This window comes from Cnephaeus nilssonii (assembly GCF_951640355.1).
Source record: "Cnephaeus nilssonii genome assembly, chromosome: 18".
In the NCBI taxonomy this organism is placed as follows: Eukaryota; Metazoa; Chordata; class Mammalia; order Chiroptera; family Vespertilionidae; genus Cnephaeus; species Cnephaeus nilssonii.
The window spans coordinates 12,748,966-12,768,258 of NC_137089.1; the positions used below are offsets into that span (position 1 = coordinate 12,748,966).

General features: G+C 43.0%; 1 protein-coding gene across 1 annotated transcript in view; it reads left to right on the forward strand.

Annotated features, from left to right (window-relative positions):
* SPAG1 (sperm associated antigen 1) overlaps window positions 1-19,293 on the forward strand; it is a gene marked incomplete at its 5' end in the record, with an annotated part of 49,756 nt that overhangs the window by 22,134 nt on the left and 8,329 nt on the right. Inside the window, 4 exons of the mRNA XM_079796388.1 lie at window positions 3,911-4,063; window positions 10,953-11,119; window positions 14,384-14,516; window positions 16,781-16,907. Coding sequence (XP_079652514.1) covers window positions 3,911-4,063; window positions 10,953-11,119; window positions 14,384-14,516; window positions 16,781-16,907 — 580 coding nt within the window. The remainder of the gene's footprint in view (window positions 1-3,910; window positions 4,064-10,952; window positions 11,120-14,383; window positions 14,517-16,780; window positions 16,908-19,293) is intronic.

The window sequence follows — 19,293 nt, forward strand, 5'->3', positions numbered from 1 at the left end:
GGATTACTCCTTTCGTCTGGTATAATTATTGATATCATCCCCTTTCACTCTCAGAAGCCCCAGTTTGGACAGTAACTTATGTGGATACCCTGATTATAAGGTGAACGATTCAATTTTTTCATTGGTAGTATCAGTTTAATGCCATGGGTAAAAACTTGTTAGTATCTGTGTCTACCTTTTTTTTTTTTTATCCTCACGTGAGGATATGTTTATTGATTTGAGAGAGAGAGGAAGGGAGAGAAAGAAACATTGGTGTGAGAGAAAAACATTGATCGAACCTGTAACGTAGTTATGTGTCCTGATTGGGAATCGAACCCTAAACCTTTTGATGTATAGGACAATGTTCCAACCAACTGGGCCAGCTGGCCAGGGCTATGTCCACAGTTTAAAAAGACCGTCTTTGCTGGTGTGGCTCAGTGGTTGACCATTGATCCAAGAAGTCCCAGGGTCAGTTTCCAGTTGGGCATATGCCCAGGTTGTGGGTTCCATCCCTGGTCATGGCATATAAGGAAGGCAATAATCAATATTTCTCTCTTTCTCTCTCTCCCTTCCTCTCTCTAAGCATGTCCTCAGGTGAGGATTTTTTTTTTTTAAAGGTCTTGGTACTCAGATTTTTTTTGCCAATTTGACATTCAAATTTTAAATAAATAATATTTATATTCCGCCCTAACCGGTTTGGCTCAGTGGATAGAGCGTCAGCCTGCGGACTGAAGGATCCCAGGTTCGATTCCAGTCAAGGGCATGTACCTTGGTTGCGGGCACATCCCCAGTAGGGGATGTGCAGGAGGCAGCTGATTGATGTTTCTCTCTCATCGATGTTTCTAACTCTCTCTCCCTCTCCCTTCCTCTCTGTAAAAAATCAATAAAATATATTAAAAAATATTTATATTCAGTCTGCCCTGACTTTAGACCTCATCCACTATTGTGCTAGTTCACATTAGCTAATTGTTACATTTTCAGGAATTTGTGAATTGGTCAAAGTCATGTGGGTAGCTCGAAGTCTGCCATGGCGCAGTCCTAATACCATGAAAACTGGCAAATGCCATAAACCTGGGCTTTTTTCCTGCAGGAGAGCCGGATGTTAAACATTTACCACTGCCCATAACTAACCAACAAGACCACGTGAATTTGCAGAACATCAGGCGCACTGCGATTTGCAGCCAAGAACCTGTGAGAGGGCTAAAATAATAATAATACTTTCCTTCCACCTTCTCAGTTCTAGCTGGGCTCATAATCAAAGTAACAGAGGGATAATAACAGGAGAAAATCAAATTTTAATACATGTGCACGGGGAATTCACATAAGCATGAAAACTCCAAAGAGACAGTGAGGTAAAATTTGGTATATATGTTATTTTTGACAAAGAAAGGAGGGGAACACACATGGCAGGTAAAGATTGGCTAGACAACCCAGAAACAATGAGATGGGGGGAGAGGGGGTTCTAGTAAACAGGCCCCTGCTTGAGGCCTTTCTGCCCACCATACTTAATTCAAATTAGGCCAAGGTGAATATGGGCAAGATTTCTTTCCAGGAGCAGGTTTTTCTATCTGAATCTCTTGGGCAGGAAAGGAGGGAAAGATCAAAAGTTCATTTCTAATTCTTTTGTTTTTTAATAGCCAGTTTAAAAATCAGTATCCCAAAAGGCACAATTTATTCTTTTTTTAAAAAATATGGTTTTATTGATTTTAGAGAGGGAGAGAGAGAGAAACATCAGTGATGAGAGAGATCATCAATTCGGCTGCCTCCTGCATGCCCCCCACTGGGGTTTAAGCTGAAACCTGGCCATGTACCCTGACCAGGAATCAAACCATGACCTCCTGGTTCATGGATAGACGCTCAACCACTGAGCGACACGGGCCAGGCTCTCCCCCTCGCTCCCCCCCCCCCCCCCCGCCCGCCGCCCCGCCCAGGACATGCTTAGAGAGAGGAAGAAAGGTGGAGACAGACAGACAAACATGGATCTGTTGCCTTCAGTATGTGCCCTGAACAATCGAACCTGCAACCCACGTATGCGCCCTGACCAGGAATCAAACTGGCAACCTTTCACAGGACAATGCTCAGTCAACTGAGCCACTCTGGCTGAGCTCAAAAGGCACAGGTTTTTGGGTGTCAAAAACTTAGTTTCCCTTCAACCCTTTCCACTTAGGTGTCTATTGCTAATACATTACCCTTCAGACTTGTCTTAGGTATTCCCTACAGTGAGTGAAATTTAGGACTCTTTATTTAAAAACCCCGTACCTGTACAGACAAGGCTACTGTAAAAACAGTGGACTCACGTTGTCCTTAAGTGAGATTGTTTAAGGTGGCAGGCATTTTCTTGTTAAAACTTGTGTTTCATTGTAGACCCAAGAGGAGGTGAAAGATGGGACTCCAGCCATGGTGCCCAGGGAGGCTAGAATGGAGGTTTGTCTGAAGAGACAGCCGGCCTGCTGGGGAAGGCGGTGGGTGGTGCTAGGTAAGGTGTCCTTAGATAGGCATTGCCTTCTGGGCCTAGGAATCCAGCTCTGTTGGTCAGTACTGACCTCCAGCATAAGGGGCATGGGTGACTTTACTCCAAAGCATTGATTCTCAAACTCATTTTTGTTGTTGTTGTTTTTTCTAAAATATATTTTTATTTATATCAGAGAGGAAGGGAGAGGGATAGAAAGACACATCCATGATGAGAGAGAATCATTGGTCTACGGCCATACCACCCTGAATGCGCCCGATCTCGTCTGATCTCGGAAGCTAAGCAGGGTTGGGCCTGGTTAGTACTTGGATGGGAGAATCATTGATTGGCTGCCTCCTGCACACCCCCTACTGGGGATCAAGCCCGAAATCAGGGCATGTGCCCTGACCAGGAATTGAACTGTGACCTCCTGGTTTATTGGTCCATACTCACTCAGTCACACCACACGGGCAATACAATCTTGATTGTATGCTCTATTTCAGAATATAATGAACTACGTTAAGTAGGGAAATAGCTTTAAACAGTTACTTCAAACAAAACCAAGGAACATAACCTTGAAATACATCTCTAGTGATAGTGAAAATACTTCATAGACAAATCCAAGATTAAAATTCCTGGCTTAAAGAAGTCATTGTATGCTTGGCTGTGCGGCTTGGTGGTTGAGCATCGACCTATGAACCAGAAGGTCAAGATTCAGTTCTGGGTCGGGGCACATGCCTGGGTTTCAGGCTTGATCCCCAATGGGGAATGTGCAGTAGATAGCCGGTCAGTGATTCTCTCTCATCACTGATGTTTCTAACTCTCTCCTTTTCCCTTCCTCTCTGAAATTAATAAAACTACATTAAAAAAATAAGTAATTGTATGCCTCCTTGATTACCTCTGGTCTGTTTTTTGAGGCCCTTTAGAAGCAGGTGAATAATAAAAAAACTGTATTAAGTTTTAGAGAGCTAAGTTTCAAACAGCAATGCAAGTTTTTGTGGTTCTGTGCTAAGGTGCCTTATTAAATACATAGGTGCAAATAAAAAGTTCCCTTTTAATCCTTCAATAACAATCTGTTGAAAGCCTACTCTGTGTCTGGTGCCATGATGGGCTCTATTAGGGTGTAGGGGAGGGGGAGGGGGTGGTAGGGGTGGGGGTACAGTGGGGTGAGGGCAGGAGAGGACGTAGAAGGAGGTGTAGAGGCGGGTGAGGCTCACTGCGTGCTGCCGGGGAGCTCAGTTTCAGTGGGGGAAGAGCAAATGAATGCCAAAGGGCTTTGGTCCTGGTTTCAAAGAAAGGAAGTGACCACAGATTTGATTGCTCTGCTACTCCGGGTTTGCCTTTCTGGTACGTTGCCAGGTCCTGAAGATGAAATGCCAGGTAGGTATGTATTTAGTCCGGTACTGCGGTGTACATTCAGTTAGTCTAAGTTAAAGAGTAACTTTCAGAACAAATGACATGTAATATTTTTGTGTCCTTTAGGGCTCTGGAACTTCATCCATTCTCAGTGAAACCTCTTCTTCGACGAGCAATGGCCTATGAGACTTTAGAGAAGTATCAGAAAGCTTATGTGGATTACAAAACAGTGTTGCAAATAGACTGCGGGATCCAGATAGCAAATGACAGTATTAACAGGTAACGGGATCTGAGGGTTAGATGTTTTATAATGGAATGAGGTTTTTCCCCTTTCCCTCCTTCAGGAATGGTGTCAAAGCGTGTGCGTGTTCTCAGTGACTGACTTTACATGAATGATTGCTGCTTTTCCCTCCATCCAAACCAAATGATTCTCTTTCCAACTTAATTTCTAAGTATCCCATAATACATTTCTAAGTATCCCATAATACATTTCTAAATATCCCATAATACATTCTGAATACCTTTATAAACAATTTTTCTAAGCAATTTTAAAAATTAATTTTAGAGAGAGGAAGAGAGAGCGAGAGAAAGAGAAACGACCGATGTGAGAGAGAAACATTGATAGGTTGCCTCCCACATGCACCTTGACCGACCTGGGGATTGAACCTGAAACCTGGGTATGTGCCCCGACTGGGAATTGAACCCACCACGTTTTGGTGTATGGGATGATGCTCCAACCAGCTGATCCACACCAGCCAGGGCCTCTAATACCTTTATATTTGCTTCCTGGTCCATTTATTACTATTCAGTGAACATTGTATTTTGTTTTTATTGTTAACAGAACTGTATTACAGATGTCCCCCCATTTCCCCCACTCCTTTCCCACCCTCCACTCAGCCCCTGCCACACCCCAGGCCGCACCCCTATTGTCTGTGTCCCTGGGCTGTGCATATAAGTTCTTTGGTTAATCTCTTCTTGTCCCCGACCCCCACCTTCCCTCTGAGATCTGTCAGTCTGTTCCATGCATCCACGCCTCTGAATCTATTTTGTCAGTGCATTTTGTTCATTAGATTCCACATATAAATGAAATAATTGATGTTATCTGACTTATAAATGAGATAATGTGATGTTGTCTGGCTTATTTTGCTTAGCATAATCTCTAGGTCCATCCATGTTGTCCAAAGGGTAAAAACTCTTTTTATAGCTGCATAGTATTTCATTGTGTAAATGTACCACAGCTTTTTTTTTTGTTTTGTTAATCCTCAGCCGAGGATATTTTTTCCATTGATTTTCACAGAGTGGAAGGGAGGGAGGAAGAAGGGGAAGAGAGAGAGAGACATTGCTGTGAGAGAGACACATTGATTGGTTGCCTCCTGCACTTGCCCCGATCAGGGCAGGAACCGAACCTGCAACCCAGGTACCTGGAATCGAACCTATAACCCCTTGGTTTGTGAGCCAATACTCTAACCATTGAGCACACTGGCCTGGCCTGTACCACAGCTTTTTTATCCACTTACATACTGAGGGGCACTTGGGCTGTTTCCAGATCTTAGCTATTGTAAATAACACTTCTATGAACACAGGAGTGCATATATTCTTTCTGATGGGTGTTTCTGATTTCTTGGGATATAATTCCTATAAGTGGAATTGCTAGGTCAAAAGGCAGTTCTATTTTTAATTTTTTGAGGAAACTCCATCCTGTTTTCCATAGTGGCTGTACCAGTCTGCATTCCCACCAGCAGTGCACAAGGGTTCCCTTTTCTCCACATCCTCACCAGCACTTGTTTGTTGATTTCTTAATGGTAACCATTCTGGCAGGTGTGAGGTGATATTAATTTGCATTGTTTTCTGATGAGTGAGCATTTTTTCATATATCTCTTGGCCATCTGTATGTCCTCTTTGGAGAAGTATCTACTCAGGTCCTTTGCCAGTTTTTTTTATTGGGTTGTTTATCTTCCTTTTGTTGAGTTCTCTGTATATTTTGGAAATTAAACCTTTATTAGATGTATCATTGGCAAATACGTTCTCCCATACAGTGGGCTCCCTTTTCATTTTGATGATGGTTTCTTTTGCTGTGCAAAAGCTTTTTAGTTTGATGTAGTCCCATTTGTTTGTTTTTTTTTCTTTGTGTCTCCTGCCCTGGGAGACGGGTGAAAATTCTGCTACGTGAGATGTCAGATTTTACTGCCTGTGTTTTCTAATATTATTCTTACGGCTTCGTGACTTACACTTAAGTCTCTCATCCATTTTGAGTTTGTTCTTGTGTAACTGGGTGGTCTAGTTTCTTCCTTTTGGCGTGTGCCTGTCCAGTTTTCCCAACACCACTTACTGAAGGGACTGTCTTTACTCCATTGTGTGCTCTTGCCTCCATTGTCAAATGTTAATTGACCGTAATGGCTCTGGTTGATTTCTGTGCTCTTTGTTCTGTTCCATGGATCTGTTGTGCCAGACTGTTTTGATTACAATAGGGATTGTGTTGAATCTATAGATTGCTTTGGGTAGTGTGGAATTACGTCTAATACATGAACTCAGTATATGCTTCCACTTGTTTGTATCTTTCTTTATTTCTTTTTTCAGTGTCCTATGGTTTTCTGAATACAGGTCTTTTACCTCCTTGGTTAAGTTTATTCCTAGGCATCTGATCTGACTTTTTTTTGTTACAATGATAAATGGGATTTTTTTTTTTTTTTTTTTTTTTTTTTTTTTTTTAGTGTCTCTTTCTGAGAGGTCATCACTGGTGTATAAAAATGCCATCAAGCGCTAACCGGTTTGGCTCGGTGGATAGAGCGTTTGCCTATGGACTGAAGGGTCCGTAGATCAATTCTGGTCAAGGGCATGTACTTGCAGGCTGGATCCCTGGCCTTAGTCAGGGTGCGTGTGGGAGGCAACAGTCGATGTGTCTCTCTCACATTGATGTATGAGGAGGCCTTGAGCAAAATTGTGGAAAATGAGAATGGCTTGTTTGGATTAATTCATTTTTTAAATCATGCCTTACCTCCCCACATGGTCCTACTGTGCTTTGGAGAAAACTGTTGGAAAGATCTGTATTCCAGAGCTTGTGCTCTGGTCACATGGACCCTGACTGAAGCCTGTCTGCCTGGAGGAGAGGGATGTATATGGGTTAGTGGATCTAGACTGGACCTGGATCAGGCCTGGGGCGTTCACAGCCTCCTTCCTCCCGAGCTTGTGCAGTCAGGAGTGTCCCCTGGGAGCTCTCCAAGCCGGGTGCCCTGCTGCAGAGCCGCCTCACTGCATGTCAGTGCTGCCTCCTCATACGTTCCTGACACCCTTTTGCCCTTTGTATTTCTGGTTAATTCCATCTCCTCCTTTAGGAGAGGACTTGCTTCCTGGAGGAAAAGGCTTTCCCTGATCTACTCATCTCTTTCCCACACCATGTATGCACTTAGGACACTGTGCCTCTTATCCCGCAGCTTCCATATTGTGTGCAAATGCTCCGTCCCTCCCTTCTCGTAAAATATGTTTTCTCTCACCCTACTAGGAGTTCTTGCGGTCAGGACTTGTGTTTTATCCATCTTTGTGGTTTCAGGACCTTGCCCAGTAGATATCCTCGGGGAAAAGGTGTTGAGGGAATGCATTCTCCAGCAGAGAGGGCGTAGTTCACTCCGGGGCTGCGTGGGGCTCTCCCTGCGAGTCTCCAAAACAGTCAGGGAAAGTAGGAGCTTCGCCCAGAGTCGGCAGTTCCTGTGAAACAAAGCCGGAAGGCACCTGACGTATCTGACAGAGGGGGCGCCTGCTGGAGAGGTGTTTTAGGGATTGCAGTGCACAGCCATAGGCTGAATGGTCTGAAGGGACATCTATGTCTGAGAGACTGATTACTCACATTTCTGAGCCTTCTGCATTATGGTTTTTTTAAAATATATTTTTTATTGATTTCAGAGAGGAAGGGAGAAAGAGAGAGAGAGAGAGAGAAACATCAATGATGAGAGAGAATCATTGATGGGCTGCCTCCTGCACACCCCCTACTGGCGATCAGGCCCGCAACCCAGACATGTGCCCTCGGCTGGAATCGAACCTGGGTCCCTTCAGTCCGAAGGCTGACGCTCTATCCACTGAGCCAAGCCGGCTAGGGCTGCGTTATGTTTTTTTAAAACAATTGAAGTATAAGTCACATAACATAAAATTAACTACTTTAAAGTATGTAAGTTAGTGACTATTTTAAAGTATGTAATTTAGTGACTTTTCTAGTATATTCACCATGTTGTGCTAGCTCTATCTAGTTTAAAGCAGTTCATCACCCCAAAAGGAAACTCCTCATTCTCATTCTCATTCCTCATTCTCCCTTCTCACATCCCTGACAAACACTAATTTCCTTCCTGGCTCCATGGGTAGTTCATGTAAATGGAATCATAGGATATGAACCCTTGGTGTTGGCTTCTTTCATTGGGAAATGTTTTTAAGGTTCATCCATGGTGTAGCATGTATCGGTACTTCCTTTTGATGGCTGAATAATATTCCATTGCATAGATATGTTACATCTGTTTATCCATTCATCCACCAGTGGACATTTGGGTTGTTTGCACCTTTTCGCTATTGTGAAAAGTGCTCCTATGAATATTCAAGTACAAGTTTTTGTTTGCGTACCTGTTTTTCGCTCCTTTTGTTGTATACCTACGAGGCGAATTGCTGGGTGATATGGTAATTCTGTTTAATGTTTTGAGGATTGCATTATACTTTTTATATGTGCACAAGAAGGGCCTTTTATACAAATTAACTTTTTTAAAAATATATTTTTATTGATTTCAGCGAGGATGGGAGAGGGAGAGAGAGTTAGAAATATCAGTGATGAGAGAGAATCATTGATTGGCTGCCTCCTGCATGGCTCCAACCGGGGATTGAGCCCACAACCTGGGCAGGTGCCCTTGACTGGAATCGAACCTGGGACTTTTCAGTCCGCAGGCCTACGTTCTATCCACCGAGCCAAACCAGCTAGGGCTACAAATTAACTTTTCAGACTCATTTATTTTTGTAATTGAATGGTTCTTGCTGGTATATCATTATATAAAATGAGGAGGCTTTGTCTGGTATTGCCATGTATGCTTTTCTGTAAAATATCCCGTTTAAAATTTTCACCATTCTTTTTCATGAACCCCATATTTATGCTTGCTTTTCCATCTAAGCAACAGCAGTTTTTTTAGTTACTGAAGCATTTGTGCTTATTTTGTTTCTGTCTCCCATTAATCACATTCCTCTCTTCCTCTCCAGGAATCTTATATGTAAAATTCCCTGCATATATACTTATTTACTCCCTGGCAACACATCATCTCTTTTCCGCCGCTTCTTCCTTCCTCCCTGCTGGTAATACAAGTTTTGCTTGAAAATTCTTATTTTCTAAAGCTTCTTTTTCTTTTGCAGTTGTGGGTGGTTATACATTCTTTTTCAAATTTATTTTTTACACCAACATATATATTTGGTTATCACAGCCAAAGAACACTATTGAAGTTTCAGTTTAAAAAACTGGGAAATTGTGTGTACGCTATTTGTCTCTATAAATACAAAATTCTTCACACAAAAAGTACTACCGAGTTAACGAACTTGAATGCAACCTTCAGCCTTGAGGAGCACCCTTTTAAAACCAGATTCATTCCAAAGACGTAATACTATTTTGCTTTTAAATAAAAGTACGATATTTTGTATGTTAAAAATGATGAGAGTGATAATTGGGGATGTTAATCGGAATTTCATGATGGCTGTTAGTAAATGTCATTAATACAAGGACCCTCATAGACTTCAGTATCCTATTCTTTATTATTTATGCATATAAAAACAAAAAAAAAGCAAGTTATTTTAGAAATGAAAACAAGATAAGGTAAGAGTATTTTAATTGCAGGTAAATATTTTAAGAAAAAGCAATATTCCACATGACAGTTTTAGCCCAGCTTTATTTATTTATTTATTTATTTATTTATTATTGATTGGTTTGAGAGAGAGGAAGGGACAGGGATAGAGAGATAGAAACATCGGTGAGAGAGAGACATGGATCAGCTGCTGCCTCCTGCACATCCCCTCCTGGGTTCACCACCCAGGTGTGTGCCCTGAATGGGAACTGGACCAGGCTTCTCTTGGTTCATAGGCTGATACCCACACCAGCCGGGCCATTGGTTGGTTCTAGTATGTGCCCTGACTAGGGACTGAACCCCTGATCTTGGAATGACCCTCTGAGGATCCCGCCAGGGCAGCCCAGTCTTGTACCCCTGTCTTTACAGTTTGGACATAGAAATTCCCTAGTGCTTCTGAGTATTCTCAGGAATAACACATTATCAATTTAGTAGTCATATTACTTGTTATGTGGGACATTTCTTCTAGGCCTCCTCAATTTTGTTTTTACATTTCACCTTTTAAAAAATTAAAATGTTATTGCATGTATATTTTTAAACAAATGACAGATGTCTTAATTTTTATTTTTTGATAAAAAAGAACCTAAAGTTAACATAATGTTGGGGCCTTAGCCTGGTTTGGCTTAGTGTATAGAGCATCGGCTTGCGGACTGAAGGGTCCCGGGTTCAATTCCGGTCAAAGGTGCATAACTTGGTTGCAGGCTCCTCCCCGGCCCGGGCCTTGGTCAGGGCTCATGCAGGAGGCAACCAATTGATTTGTTTCTCTCACATCAATATTTCTCTCTGTCTTTCCCTCTCTCTTCCACTTTTTCTGAAAATCAATGGAAAATATCCTCGGATGAGGATTGAAAAAAAAAAAAGTAAAATAAAGTTACATAGTTTTTGGCAACTTTTAAAAGTCCTTTTGAAGAGTTTATATGGACAGGGAAGTACACAAATGCAGAGCATTTGTAAATCTTACTACTTTGTTTGTTTTGTTTTTGTTAATCCTCACCCTAGGAAATTTTTTTTCCATTGCTTTTCAGAAAGAGTGGAAGGGAGGGAGGGAGGAGAGGAGAGAGAAACACAGATTTGAGAGAGGCACATTGACTGGTTGCCTCCCACTCACACCCTAACCTGGGGCGGGGAGGGAACCCACAACACAGGTTTGTGCTCTTGACCGGGAATCGAACCCATGATTCTCTGGTGCATGGGCCGATACCCCAACTACTGAGCAACACTGGCCAGGGTGTAAATCTTAACTCTTGATATGACCTTTGGTAATATGAAAAGCAAATTGCATGATCAATAAAGAAAACTCATGTCCTTTTTAGAATAACAAGAATTTTAATGGATCTGGATGGACCACGCTGGCGGGAGAAGCTGTCACCCATACCTTCTGTGCCCACTTCTGCGCAGTTGCGAGCTTGGCGGCCTACAGCAGAGACGCCCCCAGACCAAGTGGGAGATTCCTGCAGCCCTCACCAACCGGGCAGCACAGGTAGGGGAAGTCTGTACTCCTTTCTTTCAAGGGTTATTTTGAGCCCTGTACATTTCACAGTAGAGCAGTAGAATAAGAGCATAAATTTAGGCGCCGGGCCTGGGATTAAGCCCTGTTTACCCTCTTTCTAACTACAGAGTCTTTAAGAACTTGCTTCACACCTCCAGTGTCCTCGTGTATATGATAGGGATTACCATGAGCAATTACCTCATGGAGTTGCTCTTAGGAATAAATGGAGATATGCATATAAAATAATTAGCACATGCTGACTGTCAGATTGCAGTAGCCTCAATAAAGATCCAGTTAGCATTATATTAACAGAAAGAAGGAAAAGAGTTAAGTAGCATGCAGTTCTCTGTGACACCATTAAGATCGATGTGTTTGAAATAAAAAACACTCGACTACATAAAGATCCAGCAGATACTTCCTTCTGCCTTACGTCCTAGTTGTGAACGTGTCTGCATTGCCGCAGTAGCTACCTCGTTGCTTTGTGCAGTGCTTAATACATGGGACCGCACCCTTGCTTTCTGCTTCAAAGCTAGTTGAGGTCTCATTTCTCCTGCCCGCTGAGGAACTCTGTGTTCCCTGGAGGAGCTTCATCTTGCAGAAACCCTGAGGTTCCAAAGCCGTGATGTCCCAGTGGCTAGTGTTAGACCTTCATCTCTCATGGCCTTGGAAGAAGATGCAGGGACCGTCTGCCAAGGCTTTTAGGTGACTCAGCAGTCCCAGGGAATCGCAGAGACCTCTCCTTTCCTGGAGTCCATTATTAACGGGGCCTGGCTCAACGCATTTGCTCAATGAAGGGTGGCTGTAATTTACAAAGGACATACACTAACCATTCTGTGGATACGCCATAGCAAATCATAAGGACACGTATACTCGGCTCGTTCTGTTCCTGATGTACTGATTATTAGGGAGAAAGGATACCAAGGGCTTACAAACCTTGGAAGAAAAGCTGGAGGAAAGGTTTTTAGCAAATTGAGGGGGAAAAAATACTGTGTTATTTTGTTTTAGAGCTTATATATACCAGCATTCATGGGAGTGTCATTTGACCCCTTTGAAACTTGAAACATTCGAAATATTCTGTTATTTGAAATAAGAAAACGAGAACTTAATACGTTATGCCGTTTATACAGAGGGACAAATAAGATTATCATTTACATTCAAGTTGATGCTATAAATTCAGTGCACCTATCAAGATTTTTAGATCACGGAATTTAAAGGTATATTTTAGATTTTAGGTTAAGGATTTTTATTTATTTATATAAAGTTATTCATAAGGTAAAGTTACTACATAGATTTAAAACTTAAAATTTTAACACTTTGTGTTAGAAAACTTTGGTTGTAAGTAACAGAAAATCATAAGGAATGGTTTTGGCTCAAGTGACTAAAAGGGCCCAGGTCGGCTCTAGAATCACGCACAGCTCATCACGGTTCAGGCTCCGGCCGGAAACGGGAGCCACAGCACTTTTAGGCTTCATGTCTGTACCTATCAGTGTCCAAAGGGGGAGAAACACCATTGTTTTTGGTGGCATTAATTTAAGAATGAGGAAATACGTTGCCCCAAAGTCGTAGCTTTTTTATCCTGTTGTTCTGTTGGCTCGAATTCTGTTGCTACTTTAAAAAAAATTTTTTTTTATTGATCTTTAGAGAGAGAGGAAGTGAGAGGGATAGAGAGATAGAAACAACCATGGGATAGAAACATCATCAATAGGCTGCCTCCTGCACGCCCCCTACTGGGGATAGACCCCACAACCTGGGCATGTGACCTGACCAGGAATTGAACCAGCAACCTCTTGGTTCAGCCACTGAGCCACACCAGCCGGGCACTGTTGCTGCTTATTCTAATGGCTCATGTGCTCATTCCTGAGCTGGTCTCTATGATGAAGAAATGCCATGCGCTGGTTGGCTGAGGCCCAGGGTCAGTTTCTCCTGAACACATGGGCTGAACAGGAGAAGGTGGTAGCTGCGAGGGACCCTCAGAGCGGGGAGGAATGGATCCCACGCAGGCAGGCAGCCGTGATCACTGCAAGACAATAGCTAATGATAATATTTGGGACGCTGATCGCAGATAACAAAACCCAACTCTTTAAAAAAAAAAAAAGATTTTATTGATTTTTTTACAGAGAGGAAGGGAGAGGGATAGAGAGTTAGAAACATCGATGAGAGAGAAACATTGATCAGCTGCCTCCTGCACACCCCCTATTGGGGATGTGCCCGCAACCAAGGTACATGCCCTTGACCGGAATCGAACCTGGGACCCTTCAGTCCGCAGGCTGACGCTCTATCCACTGAGCCAAACCAGTCAGGGCCAAAACCCAACTCTTAATAGCTTGAAGCAAAAAACCCCCAAAACAGGTTCTTTTTGGCTCCTATGGTGGAGAAGTCCACAGGTGGGTGGGTAGCTGCAGGGAAGGCTGGGTTTAGGACTCATTCTCCTTCAGCTCTCTCTCTAGGCCCCATTCTCAGATAGACTCTTCCTTTGTCTCATAGGATGGCAACATAGCTCCTCCTCTCACCCTCATTCCACAGGAAAGAACAAGAATTATCTTATCAGATGCTGCCACAACAATCATATTGCAGCTCATTGACTCTCATAGGCCCAACCCTGACCAATTAGATTGTTTTGGCCAAGGGAATATAATGTGTTGCTAAAAAAAAAAACCCAAACCCAAAGATTACCCCAAGAGATAGGGCTAGGGTAGGGGTTGCTTTAAGCCACAGGAGTAAAGGGTGGAGGAGGTGTGATATTTCCCAAAGAATTTAGGGTACTGGACAAAATGTCTACTTCATGCTTTAGTGGGTTGGTTTGTTTGTCCATTTTCCACGAAATAGTTATGTAATGAAACACTAGGTTTTTGTTTTTATTTTGGAAAGCACATTGGTTAAAGCTGGGCTCAGTGAGACAGGGAAGGGCTGAGGATAGGTGAAGCCACAGGAGAGCCTCACAGGGAAGTCAGAAAAGGGCAACACTAGGTATTCCTGTCTCTCAGAAAAGGCATGCCAATGTGGATAAAGATGACAGAAGTGCTTGTATTTTACATGTTTTCCAATTTGAAAAAAGTGTCATAATTGTATAATCACTTCTACTTAAAGCCAATTTATCTTTCTAATTTGTATACAGTTGTGTTCCATTTAGACTCTAGCTCCGCATGGTAAGGGGGGCAAGTTGATCTGCAATCAGTTTCCTTACAGCTGCACCGAAGATTTTGTAGAGGTGCTTCTATAAACATTTCCTCTGTTTTTATTTTTTGGGTTCCATAGATGAAAAAATGTTTCAAACCCTTAAAGAAGAAGGAAATCAATATGTAAAGGACAAAAACTATAAAGATGCACTTAGTAAATACAGTGAATGCTTACAGATTAACAATAAGGAATGTGCCATTTATACAAACAGGCAAGTTCTTTGTAACTTTATATATTTCTTATGTTAATATGTTTTATTTAAAAATATAGACAGACTAATTGTCAAAGGTTTTCTCCATGGTTCTGATCATTTATATAGCAACTTGTCTAAGAGGTGTGTGTGTGGGGGCGGGGGCGGGCATAGGAGTCCTGGAGAGATTGCAGACATGAGGAGTGGTGGGCTGGGAGGTCTGATGTGGCCTGAGTTATGCACCGGCTGGCGTTCCGGCTGGGACGGGTGCTCTGACCCTTCCTGGCTGCGGCCTCGCTGCAGCTACAGGCCTGAGTGTTGTCCTTCATGGTGGGACTAGGACCGTGGTCGGCAAACCGCGGCTCGCGAGCCACATGCAGCTCTTTGGCCCCTTGAGTGTGGCTCTTCCACAAAATACCACGGCCTGGGCCAGTCTATTTTGAAGAATTGGCGTTAGAAGAAGTTTAAGTTTAAAAAATTTGGCTCTCAAAAGAATTTCAATCGTTGTACTGTTGATATTTGGCTCTGTTGACTAATGAGTTTGCCGACCACTGACCTAGACTATGGTGATCTGGGGAATTTTAGGGAGTAGGTGGAATCTGGGGTGAAGAACGGGGACTCTTAGCGTGAGTTTTCTAGCTATTTCAGATTAATTCTTTTAACTGAACTTCTCCCTGCTTTGTTTTTGTATCTTTTCCTCTCTTGGTAATCTTTTTGCCAAAAATTTGTCACTAACTCCACCAGGAATTTTTCTACCCTTCTGCTCGGCCTCGGAGTCAGTGGCTGCTCAGTTTCCCAGGACCGCCCTCTCCCTCTGGCGACAGTGCAGACGGCTCAGTTGCCTGCCTCTCCTCGCCTACCTCTGGCATTCTTGGGGTTCTGAAGGTGTAGATCCCTTTTCCGTCCTCTGTGCTCTCTGGCCATTTCATTCTCTCCGCAGTCCATTTAACCACCTTCCAGTTACGGCCTCTAACTCTGTCCCTGAGTTTCGGACCTGAGCGCTCCCTTCCCTTCTGCGCTCCTGATGGGTTATCCCCCCTGACTAATGCCTCCCTTTTGGACCCAGCGTTTCTGCCTTTTGTCTGCAGCACCTTCCCGGTGTGCCTGCAGTCTTGTTCCCTCCTTTCTCGTCCTCCAGGGGGCAGCTAGAGGGATCTTTCTAAACACGGTGAACATGTCAGCCCCGATGTAAAAACCCATTACGTTCGGGAGAAAGCTCAGCTTCCCTGGCACCATTTACAAGGCCCCTTGGGGTCGGGCCTGCCCGCTCTCCCGTCTCATCCCTACACTACGGCCATCTGGCACTTTTCCTATCCCATTAGGGACATGGGATATGTTCCAGATACTGCCCTATGCGGAGTGGCTCCGTTAGTTGAGTGTCAGCCCATGCACCAAAGGGTCACCGGTTCAAATCCTGGTCAGGGCACATATCCAGGTGTCGGGTTTGATCCCTGGTCTGTTTGCATATGGGAGGCAATCAATCGATGTTTCTCTTTCACATCAATGTTTTTCTCTCTCTCCCTCTCCCTCTTCTCTCTAAAAAGTAAATAAATAAAAATGCACATGCTGGCCCTTGGCCTCCACTCTCCTCTCCCTACATCTCAACTCTCACCCCAGGGCCTTTGCTTTGGATAATTGTCACTTCATACTCTGGGCTTCCATTTAAATGTCTCTTCTCCTGGGGAGTCTTTTCTGGCTGCTCTTGCCCTCTCCTCAGCCCCACAAGCTCTGATGAGATTCTCAGCTGTGTCCTCCCAAAGCACTCTTTACAGATTTTATTGTGTTCGCTTTTTTAAAAATATGTTTTTATTGATTTGAGAGAGAGAGAGAGAGAGAGAGAGAGAGAGAGAGAGAGAGAGAGAGGGAGAGGAAGGGAGAGGGAAAAAGAGAAACATCAATGAGAGAGAATCACTAATGGGCTGCCTCCTGCACGCCCCCTACCAGGGATGGAGCCTGCAACCCAGGCATGTGCCCTGGCCAGGAATCAAACCGGCAACCTCCTGGTGCGTGGGATGCTCAACCCACCGGGCATGTTTGCTTGTTTTAATGGTCTCTTCCTTGAGGGCTGGGGCTGTGTTTTATTTGCAGTTGTATTCCCAGTGCCATAATTCCATGTGTTGCAAGGACATTCCATGATTGTACTTAAGTGTTAGGTTTTAATTGAGAAACAGCTGTGGTATATAGATACATAGTCGATGAGCTATTTTCTGATTTTCCTTAGCAGTCAAATGTATAGGTATATTGTCTTTCCCTTTCATAATACGGGGTTCCATTGTTAACACCAGAGCTCTCTGTTACTTGAAGCTGTGCCAGTTTGAAGAGGCAAAGCAGGACTGTGATCAGGCGCTTCGGATAGATAACGGGAACGTGAAAGCGTGCTATAGGCGAGCTCTTGCTCATAAAGGACTCAAGGTGAGGACCTCTTCACTTCAATATATAAAGTTCAGCTCTGAACAAATCGGGTCGTTTTCATGAACATCAGTCTCGGGATCTAGGAATGGGAGTGAGATTATCCTGGGATTTAATCCTAGTTCTATACTAACCAGTCCTGAAACCTTGGAATAGGCCTCAGCTTTCTGCTGCTTATAATGAGGAGCTAGATAATTTCTAAGGCTCCTTCCAGCTCAAACATTATTATTTATTTCCTGATTTTCTAAGGAGTGTTGTTAGTTATGAAAAGTCTCCTTAAAGGACAGGAGTGTGTGTTTTTTACTGACTTCCTCCAGGCCACCAGCAATGCCATTGGATTTCTCCAGCAAAGGATTGGAGTTGTCTGGGGTGGGAGGAAGGCATCAGAAGGGAAGATGGTAGAGACGTATCAGAAATTGGGAAGCTCATGGTGATTTGGGTCTTAACTGACTGGTGGTTAGTATGGGACTATCGAGTGGCATTCTTTAAGAGAATCACACTTTCAAAGAAAGTATTTTATAATTATGCTTTGGGGATTATTTTTGTCTTGGTCTTTAAATAATTTTGTTGTTGTTGATTTGAGAAAGAGAGAGAAACACCGACTGTGCTTTTCCACTCATTTATGCTTCCATTGGTTGCTTCCTGCATGTGTCCCGATGAGGGATTGAACCTGCAGCCTTGGTGTACTGGGATGATGCTCTAACCGGCTGAGTTACCCCGCCAGGGCTGCTTTTGTTTATGCTGGTTCTTCTGCATGGAAAACTTGAATGAATGTTCATGTTTGTCTAAGATAACATCACAAGGGAAAATCAGACCATACAGAACAAAATGACGTTTTCTGAAATGGCATTTTTAAAAATACTAACCCTGGCCTATTATGCTTTCTGCTGGTCATCTTTTTATTTTATTTATTTATTATTTATTTATTTTTAATCCTCACCTGAGGATATTTTTTCATTGATTTTTAGAGAGAGTGAAAGAGAGAGGGAAAGATGGAGAGAAATATCGATGTGAGAGAAACACATCGATTGGTTGCCTCCTGCACGAACCTTGACCAGGGCCCGGACCAGAGAGGAGCCTGCAACTGAGATATGTGCCCCTGACCGAATCGAACCCAGGACTTTTCAGTCTGCAGGCTGACACTCTATCCACTGAGCTAAACCAGCTAGGGATGAAATGGCTTTTAAAAAAAATATGTATTTTATTGAATTTTTACAGAGAGGAAGGGAGAGGGATAGAGAGTTAGAAACATTGATGGGAGAGAAACATCGATCAGCTGCCTCCTGCACACCCCCCACTGGGGATGTGCCCGCAACCAAGGTACATGCCCTTGACCAGAATCGAACCTGGGACCCTTCAGTACGCAGGCCGACACTCTATCCACTGAGCCAAACTGGTTTAGGGCATGAAATGGCATTTTTAATAGTTAATTTGATTAAGGTCTAATCCAGTGAAATTCACACATTGTAAATGTGCAGATCTTGGATTTCTTTCTCAGCATTTTTTTTTTAATTGACATATAGTAGTTTCATGTGTACAACATAATGATAAGTATATATAGCAAAATGATCACTGTACTGTCCTTCACCACACATTGTTACAAATCTTTTTCTTGTGATAAGGACTTTTAAGATCTATTCTCTTAGCACTATCAGATATATACTACATTGTTATTAACTACAGTCACCTTACTCTACATTACACCCTCGTGAATCATTTATTTTATAATTTGAAGTTTGTACCTTTTGACCACCTTCACCCATAGTGCTTATTCTCCACCCCTCACCTCACCTCTGGCAGCCACCAATCTGTTCTCTGTATTAGTTCAGGTGTGTGTGTGTGTTTGTTTGTTTGTTCCACATAGCAGTGAGGTCATGTGGTAATTGTCTTTCTCTGTATGACTTGGCATAATGCCCTCAAGGTCCATGTTGTTGCAAGTGTCAGGATTGCCTTCTTTTTTTATGGCTGAATAATATCCCAGTGTGTATACACACCACATTTCCTTTATCCGTTCTTCCATCGGTGGGCTTAGGTTGTTTCCGGTTGTTGGCTATCGTAAATAACGCTGCAGTGACCATGGCGGTGGGATAGCTTTTAGAATTAGTGACTTCGTTTCCTTCGGATAGAAACCCACAAGTAGTATTTTTGATTTTGAGGAAACTTCGTACTGCGCCAGTTCACATTCCATCAACAGGGCACAAGGGCTCCGTTGGTTATTTTGCTATTGAGTTGTATGAGTTTTTGTTTTTTTTTAATCTATTTTGGATGTTAATCCCTTATCAGATATATGATTTGCAAATATTTTCTTCCACTCAGTAGGTTGTCTTTTTATTAATGGTTTTCTTTGCTGAGCAGAAGCTTTTGAGTTTCATGTAGCTCCACTTGTTTA